The sequence below is a fragment of the Triticum aestivum genome, chromosome 6D (assembly GCF_018294505.1).
Source record: "Triticum aestivum cultivar Chinese Spring chromosome 6D, IWGSC CS RefSeq v2.1, whole genome shotgun sequence".
In the NCBI taxonomy this organism is placed as follows: Eukaryota; Viridiplantae; Streptophyta; class Magnoliopsida; order Poales; family Poaceae; genus Triticum; species Triticum aestivum.
Window position 1 is genome coordinate 456,713,446 of NC_057811.1, and position 9,184 is coordinate 456,722,629.

The 9,184-nt window shown below is 43.6% G+C and overlaps 1 protein-coding gene across 1 annotated transcript; it reads left to right on the forward strand.

The window, feature by feature from the left end:
* The first annotated feature begins 7,425 nt into the window (after positions 1–7,425).
* On the forward strand, positions 7,426–8,560 carry LOC123145843 (dehydrin DHN4). The gene is made up of 2 exons (XM_044565350.1): positions 7,426–7,714; positions 7,801–8,560. The coding sequence occupies exons 1-2, from the start codon at positions 7,511–7,513 to the stop codon at positions 8,290–8,292; spliced, it is 696 nt and encodes a 231-aa protein (XP_044421285.1). The 5' UTR covers positions 7,426–7,510; the 3' UTR covers positions 8,293–8,560.
* Positions 8,561–9,184: the final 624 nt, after the last annotated feature.

Below are 9,184 nucleotides of genomic sequence, written 5' to 3' on the forward strand. Positions count from 1 at the left end.
GTGAGGAAGTTAATGATGATGATCATGGAACTTCAGATCAAGTTATTACTGAACCTCGTAGGTCAACCAGAGTAAGATCCGCACCAGAGTGGTACGGTAATCCTGTTCTGGAGGTCATGTTATTTGATCATGACGAACCTACGAACTATGAGGAAGCGATGATGAGCCCAGATTCCGGGAAATGGCTTGAAGCCATGAAATCTGAGATAAGATCCATGTATGAATAACAAAGTATGGACTTTGGTTGACTTGCCCGATGATCGGCGAGCCATTGAGATTAATGGATCTTCAAGAGGAAGACAGACGCTGATAGTAGTGTTACTATCTACAAAGCTAGAATTGTCGCAAAAGGTTTTCGACAAGTTCAAGGTGTTGACTACGATGAGAGAGTTTCTCACTCGTATCTATGCTTAAGTCTGTCTGAATCATGTTAGCAATTGCCGCATTTTATGAAATCTGGCAAATGGATAAACAAAACTACATTCCTTAATGGATTTATTAAAGAAGAGTTGTATATGATGCAACCAGGAGGTTTTGTCAATCCTAAAGTGCTAACAAAATATGCAAGCTCCAGCGATCCATCTATGGACTGGTGCAAGCATCTCGGAGTTGGAATATACACTTTGATAAGTTGATCAAAGGATATAGTTTATACAGACTTGCGGTGAAGCCTGTATTTACAAGAAAGTGAGTGGGAGCACTACAGCATTTCTGATAAGTATATGTGAATGACATATTGTTGATCGGAAATAATGTAGAATTATTCTGCAAAGCATAAAGGAGTGTTTGAAAGGAGTTTTTTCAAAGAAAGACCTCGGTGAAGCTGCTTACATATTGAGCATCAAGATCTATAGAGATAGATCAAGACGCTTGATAAGTTTTTTCAATGAGTACATACCTTAACAAGATTTTGAAGTAGTTCAAAATAGAACAGTCAAAGAAAGAGTTCTTGCCTGTGTTACAAGGTGTGAAATTGAGTAAGACTCAAAGCCCGACCATGGCAGAAGATAGAAAGAGAATGAAAGTCATTCCCTATGCCTTGGCCATAGGTTCTATAAAGTATGCCATGCTGTGTACCAGATCTATTGTATACCCTACACTGATGTTGGCAAGGGAGTACAATAGTGATCTAGGAGTAGATCACTGGACAGCGGTCAAAATTATCCTTAGTGGAATAAGGATATGTTTCTCGATTATGGAAGTGACAAAAGGTTCGTCGTAAAGGGTTACGTCGATGCAAGTTTTGACACTAAAACTAGATGACTCTAAGTCTCGGTCTAGATACATATTGAAAGTGGGAGCAATTAGCTAGAGTAGCTCCGTGCAGAGTATTGTAGACATAGAAATTTGCAAAATACTTACGGATCTGAATGTGACAGACCTGTTGACTAAAATTATCATCAAAACATGATCACACCTTAGCACTCTTTGGGTGTTAATCACATAGCGATGTGAACTAGATTATTGACTCTAATAAAACCCTTTGAGTGTTGGTCACATAGAGATGTGTACTATGGGTGTTAATCACATGGTGATGTGAATTATTGATGTTAAATCACATGGCGATGTGAACTAGATTATTGACTCTAGTGCAAGTGGGAGACTGAAGGAAATATGCCCTAGAGGCAATAATAAAGTATTATATATTTCCTTATATCATGATAAATGTTTATTATTCATGCTAGAATTGTATTAACCGGAAACATAATACATGTGTGAATACATAGACAAACAGAGTGTCACTAGTATGCCTCTACTTGACTAGCACGTTAATCAAAGATGGTTATGTTTCCTAGCCATAGACATGAATTGTCATTTGATTAACGAGATCACCTCATTAGGAGAATGACGTGATTGACTTGACCCATTCCGTTAACTTAGCACCCGATCCTTTAGTATGTTGCTATTGCTTTCTTCATGACTTATACATGTTCCTATGACTATGAGATTATGCAACTCCCGTTTACCGGAGGAACACTTTGTGTGCTACCAAACGTCATAACGTAAATGGGTGATTATAAAGGTGCTCTACAGGTGTCTACAAAGGTACTTGTTGGGTTGGCGTATTTCGAGATTAGGATTTGTCACTCCGATTGTCGGAGAGGTATCTCTGGGCCCACTCGGTAATGCACATCACTATAAGCCTTGCAAGCATTGTGACTAATGAGTTAGTTGCGGAATGATGTGTTACGGAACGAGTAAAGAGACTTGCCGGTAACGAGATTGAACTAGGTATCGAGATACCGACGATCAAATCTCGGGCAAGTAACATACCGGTGACAAAGGGAACAACGTATGTTGTTATGCGGTCTGACCGATAAAGATCTTCGTAGAATATGTGGGAGCCAATATGGGCATCCAGGTCCCGCTATTGGTTATTGACCGGAGACGTGTCTCGGTCATGTCTACATAGTTCTCGAACCCGTAGGGTCCGCACGCTTAACGTTACGATGACAGTTTTATTGAGTTTTGATGTACCGAAGGAGTTCGGAGTACCGGATGAGATCGGGGATATGACGAGGAGTCTCGAAATGGTCGAGACGTAAAGATCGATATATTGGACGACTATATTCGGACTTCGGAAAGGTTCCGAGTGATTCGGGTATTTTTCGGAGTACCGAAGAGTTATGGGAATTCGTATTGGGCCTTAATGGGCCATACGGGAAAGGAGAGAAAGGCCTCAGAAAGTGGCCGCACCCCTCCCCATGGTCTGGTCTGAATTGGACTAGGGAAGGGGGGCGCACCCTTCCTTCTTTCTCCTTCCCCCTTCCCTTCTCCTACTCCCACAAGGAAAGGAGGAGTCCTACTCCCGGTGGGAGTAGGACTCCCCCCTATGGCGCGCCTCTCCCCTTTGCCGGCTGCCTCCCCCTTGCTCCTTTATATACGGGGGCAGGGGGGCACCCCAGAGACACAACAATTGATCCTTGAGATCTCTTAGCCGTGTGCGGTGCCCCCCTCCACCATATTACACCTCGATAATACCGTTGCGGAGCTTAGGCGAAGCCCTGCGTCGATGGAACATCATCATCGTCACCACGTCGTGCTGACGAAACTCTCCCTCAACACTCGGCTGGATCGGAGTTCGAGGGACGCCATCGAGCTGAACGTGTGTAGAACTCGGAGGTGCCGTACGTTCGGTACTTGATCGGTCGGATCGTGAAGACGTATGACTACATCAACCGCGTTGTGATAACGCTTCCGCTGTCGGTCTACGAGGGTACGTGGACAACACTCTCCCCTCTCGTTGCTATGCATCACCATGATCTTGCGTGTGCGTAGGAATTTTTTTGAAATTACTACGTTCCCCAACACAAATAGCTTGCCTTCGGATCTGTGATAGAAGGTGTACCCAACAGTAACTTTTGGGTATCCTATGAAGACGCACTTTTCCGATTTGGGTTTGAACTTATCAGGATGAAACTTTTTCACATAAGCATCGCAACCCCAAACTTTAAGAAACGACAGTATAGGTTTCTTGCCAAACCATAGTTCATACGGTGTCGTCTCAACGGATTAGACGGTGCCCTATTTAATGTGAATGCAGCTGTCTCTAATGCATAACCCCAGAACGATAGTGGTAAATCGGTAAGAGACATCTTACATCATAGATTGCACTATATCCAATAAAGTAAGGTTATGACGTTCGGACACACCATTATGCTGTGGTGTTCCAGGTGGCATGAGTTTGTGAAATTATTCCACATTGTTTTAATTGAAGGCCAAACTTGTAACTCAAATATTCGTCTCTGCGATCAAATCACAGAAAAACTTTTATTTTCTTGTTACAATGATTCTCCACTTCACTCTGAAATTCTTTGAACTTTTCAACTGTTTCAGTTTCATTAAGTAGATATACCCATATCTGCTCAAATCATCTGTGAAGGTTAGAAAATAACGATACCCGCCGCGAGCCTCAACACTCATCGGACTGCATACATCAGTACGATTATTTCCAACAAGTCTGTTGCTCGCTCCATTGTTCCGAAGAACGGAGTCTTAGTCATCTTGCCCATGAGGCATGGTTCGCAAGTATCAACTGATTCATAATCAAGTGATTCCAAAATCCCGTCACCATGGAGTTTCTTCATGCGCTTTACACCAATATGACCTAAACGGCAGTGCCACAAATAAGTTGCACTATCATTATTAACTTTGCATCTTTTGGCTTCAATTTTATGAATATGTGTATCAACACGATCGAGATTAAATAAACCATTTATTTTCAGTGTATGACCATCGAAGGTTTTATTCATGTAAACAGAACAACAATTATTCCCGGATTTTAAATAAATAAACGTATTGCAATAAACATGATCAAATCATATTAATGCTTAACGCAAACACCGAATAACACTTATTTAGGTTCAACACTAATCCCAAAAGTATAGGGAGTGTGCGATGATGATCATATCAATCTTGAAACCACTTCCAACACACATCGTCACTTCACCTTTAACTAGTCTCTGTTCATTCTGCAACTCCCGTTTTGAGTTACTACTCTTCCCCGTATTCCCGTAACTCCCCGGTACTCCGAAAAATACCCGAATCACTCGGAACCTTTCCGATGTCCGAATATAGTCGTCCAATATATCGATCTTTACGTCTCGACCATTTCGAGACTCCTCGTCATGTCCCAGATTTCATCCGGGACTCCGAACTAACTTCGGTACATCAAAACACATAAACTCATATTACCGATCGTCACCGAACATTAAGCGTGCGGACCCTACGGGTTCGAGAACTATGTAGACATGACCGAGACACGTCTCCGGCCGATAACCAATAGTGGAACCTGGATGCTCATATTGGCTCCCACATATTCTACGAAGATCTTTATCGGTCAAACCGCATAACAACATACGTTGTTCCCTTTGTCATCGGTATGTTACTTGCCCGAGATTCGATCGTCGGTATCTCAATACCTAGTTCAATCTCGTTACCGGCAAGTCTCTTTACTTGTTCCGTAATACATCATCCCGCAACTAACTCATTAGTTACAATGCTTGCAAGGCGTATAGTGATGTGCATTACCGAGAGGGCCCAGAGATACCTCTCTGACAATCGGAGTGACAAATCCTAATCTCGAAATACGCCAACTCAACAAGTACCTTCGGAGACACCTGTAGAGCACCTTTATAATCGCCCAGTTACGTTGTGACATTTGGTAGCACACAAAGTGTTCCTCCGGTAAACGGGAGTTGCATAATCTCATAGTCATAGGAAGATGTATAAGTCATGAAGAAAGCAATAGCAACATACTAAATGATCAAGTGCTAAGCTAACGGAATGGGTCAAGTCAATCACATCATTCTCCTAATGATGTGATCCCATTAATCAAATGACAACTCATGTCTATGGCTAGGAAACTCAACCATCTTTGATCAACGAGCTAGTCAAGTAGAGGCATACTAGTGACACTATGTTTTGTCTATGTATTCACACATGTATCAAGTTTCCGGTTAATACAATTCTAGCATGAATAATAAACATTTATCATGATATGAGGAATAAATAATAACTTTATTATTGCCTTTAGGGCATATTTCTTCAGCCAGCTGTCATAACAGTAAAAAAATTGAACTCTCAAATTCACTGGTTCCTCAAAACTTAGGACAACCTCAACGACAACTTTCTTAACTCCTTAGTGAAGAATTCGAACTCAGGTTTTTCAAAGAATCACCTTCAACACAAGAGCTCGAAGACTTTTCCTGAAAGCAGATTTCCATATCTTCGCTCAGTAGCGTAGATAGGTTTGATTGATCACACTCAAAGACTTTCTGTCTTGCTTCACTTTCACCCCCCCTTAACAGTAAGGTTTTTCTACAACTAAAAAAAACTACAAACTTCAATTCTTTAGAGGGCACTATGAATTGTTAAATGTTATCACAACATTTTTAGGGGTCAGAATCCACTATTGGGTCATAACCCACTATTTTAACCAAATCATCGGGGACTTCATCTGTGTGTACTCACGAACACATTAATCCCTTAACAATTTTGTCGTTAATCATCAAAAACCCACTAGATGCACTTACACTTTAAGCTTTTCTGCGGAGATCAAATCATTGAGATCAACTTTTTTACTCCTTTTGGGGTGATCTCTTCTCACTTCCTCTGTTTTGACTCGGTAGCATCCATCTAATGTGAATCTTCAACCCGCGTTCAAATACTCCAGCTATCTAGCCTAGCAAATCAAGTTCTCCTGATGCTGAAATTGCAATGACATAGCTCTATGCTATTTTCTCGAATTGCCTACTTCATAATTTGTCCATGAAAAGCATATCATTGTGTTCATATGCGAAAGTGTTTAATATATACTCCCTCTATCCCATAATGTGAGACGGATGGAGTATTTTAAGTTTTGCTAGAGCTCATCTAGATGAGATATAATTTTGTCTCATTCATCTTTTATAGCCATTGGATGTGATGCTATAAGATGCGTGCGTGCTGATGTAGGTTGTATCTGTTCTTGTTTTTCAGATGAATGAGACCAAATTATATCTCATCTAGATGAGTCCTACGTACTCCCTATTTTATGGACGCGGATTTGGTGAATATGGGTGCGCGCGCACCCTTTATAAATAGTAAATTCAAAAAATGCTAGAAAAAAATCAAAAAAAAATCTGAATTTATTTTTTAAATATACATAATCAACCGGTATACTCGCATATGAAGTTTCACGAAGAAATCATATCCGTGGTAATCTGGGCAAAAATGATAAAATCGAAACTAATCGAAGCTATATTAAAAACACTGTTTACTGAATAGTATGATCGCATTCGTATTTTCTTCACTAAGAATACCATGGGTGTTAATACATCATGAAACTTCACACGTGAGTAGAATGATCGACTAAGATTCATACCGCGAAATTTCAGAATTTTTTTATTTTTTCTAGTATCTTTTTATGAATTTACTATTCACATGGGTGCGCGCGCACCATGTTCACTTTTGTATTTTTGCTATTTTATTACATATTATACATATCCAACGAGTTAAATTGATGATCCAGAAGTACGGGGATGCCTTATGCACCGGTAGTTACTTTCGTTCGTGTTACACCCCGACCGAGAGTTTCGAGCTGTCATTTGCTCGAAGCAAACAAGTCGACCTTCGCGAGCCAAAAGAAGTATCCGATGAGTTTCCCAGATTGTCTTCTTCCCGGACGAAAGATAGCTCTCATCCCCTTCCCTGTGTGTCATCACTTCTGCTTCCAGAAGGAGCTGAGACGTGGCAACCCGGACGCGCCCAGCGCCTGCACACGTCCGGCCTCTCTTCATGGGCTAGTCACCAGTCACCGCCACCCGCCCCACCGCGAGCACACGTATCGCCCTACCGTGGCACTTGATCCATCAGACCCGTCCGGCGATCCCTATCCCTTCGCCACAAACGGCTTTATAAATAGTGCCTCGTGCTGCACCTGCTTACACAACAAAGTGTACGGACCAAGAGAAGTGAACAGCAGCACTAGATTTTGATTCCCCGTGTGACAAGTTCAGCGCAGCGCGAGATGGAGTACCAGGGACAGCAGCAGCACGGCCGCGTCGACGAGTACGGCAACCCGGTGGCCCGACATGGCGTCGGCACCGGCATGGGGACGCACGGCGGCGTCGGCACAGGAGCGGCCGCCGGTGGGCATTTCCAGCCCATGAGGGACGAGCACCAGACTGGCCGTGGGATCCTGCACCGCTCCGGCAGCTCCAGCTCCAGCTCGGTGCGTATATACACTACTTCTTGCTGATACTACTTGCATACATGGTTTGTGTTGTGTATACTGATTTTTCTCGTTGGTCGTGATAGTCTGAGGACGATGGCATGGGCGGGAGGAGGAAGAAGGGCATCAAGGAGAAGATCAAGGAGAAGCTCCCTGGTGGCCACGGTGACCAGCAGCACACCGGTGGCACCTACGGACAGCAGGGTACTGGCATGGCCGGCACCGGCGGCACCTACGGGCAGCAGGGTCACACTGGGATGGCCGGCACCGGTGGCACCTACGGACAGCAAGGCCACACTGGGATGGCCGGCACCGGCGGCGCCTACGGGCAGCAGGGTCACACTGGGATGACCGGCACCGGCGGCACCTACGGACAGCAGGGCCACACTGGGATGGCCGGCACCGGAGCACATGGCACCACGGCCACCGGCGGCACCTACGGGCAGCAGGGCCACACCGGGATGACAGGCACAGGGGCGCACGGCACTGGCGGCGCGTACGGGCAACACGGCACGGACACCGGCGAGAAGAAGGGCATCATGGACAAGATCAAGGAGAAGCTCCCTGGCCAGCACTGAGCGCTGAGCAGAGCCCGCGGTCGCCACTTCTGAGAGTGGGGGTGCCGGTCGACCACCGTTGCAGAATCAATAATAAGATGGCGATACAATAAAATTCCACCATACAACGTGAGCCTAGTTCACCTAGCTCACTTGCGTGTTGGAGGAGCCACTGTATCTAGGCTCAAGTTTACGTGAACAAACAGTGTTGTTTGTTTTGAGTTACTCGTCTGTTTACACTGTATAATTTTGTAAATTTCCTTCTGGTTAAACCGTGTATGTATGCTTACGGTATGGTGTGGTACAGATAAGTTCTTTTATCAAATATATACTCCTATAATACTGTCTTAAGAGTAGCTTAAGAGCATCATATGTACTCCCTCCGTTCGGAGGGAGTATATATTACAGTCTACAAAGGGAAGTGGGAAGTTGGTGGCAGAACCGGCCTTGTGATGAAACCGGGTGCACTGGGTCCCTGCCTCTGTTTCCGTATTTGGAAAATTCAGAAGGTTCTACAAAAAGAAGAAAATACATACAGGGCTTTTAAGACCAGTGAATACACAATACCAGGAAAAAAAATATCAACTCTAAATTTAAAACACAGTATATCTTTTTAAGGGTAAAGGTAAGTTTTATTGATCAAATTCCACAGAGCGTGGAATACATCTCAGGTTGAACCAGCCACATGGCGTCCCTCACCTATCGAATGTGAAAATTTAGCTAGATCGTGACCCTCTTTATTTGTCTCTCTACCTTCAAAAATAAAATTACAACTAAAACTAGTAGCACTAAGCTTAATCTCACTAATAAGACTACCAAATCTCCTCTGAAGTAACAATGAAGTTTTGCAGAGCAGATCGTCTGCTAGAGAGTGCCTCCCTGCACGCAATGGCTTCCAAGTATTGTTAGTTTT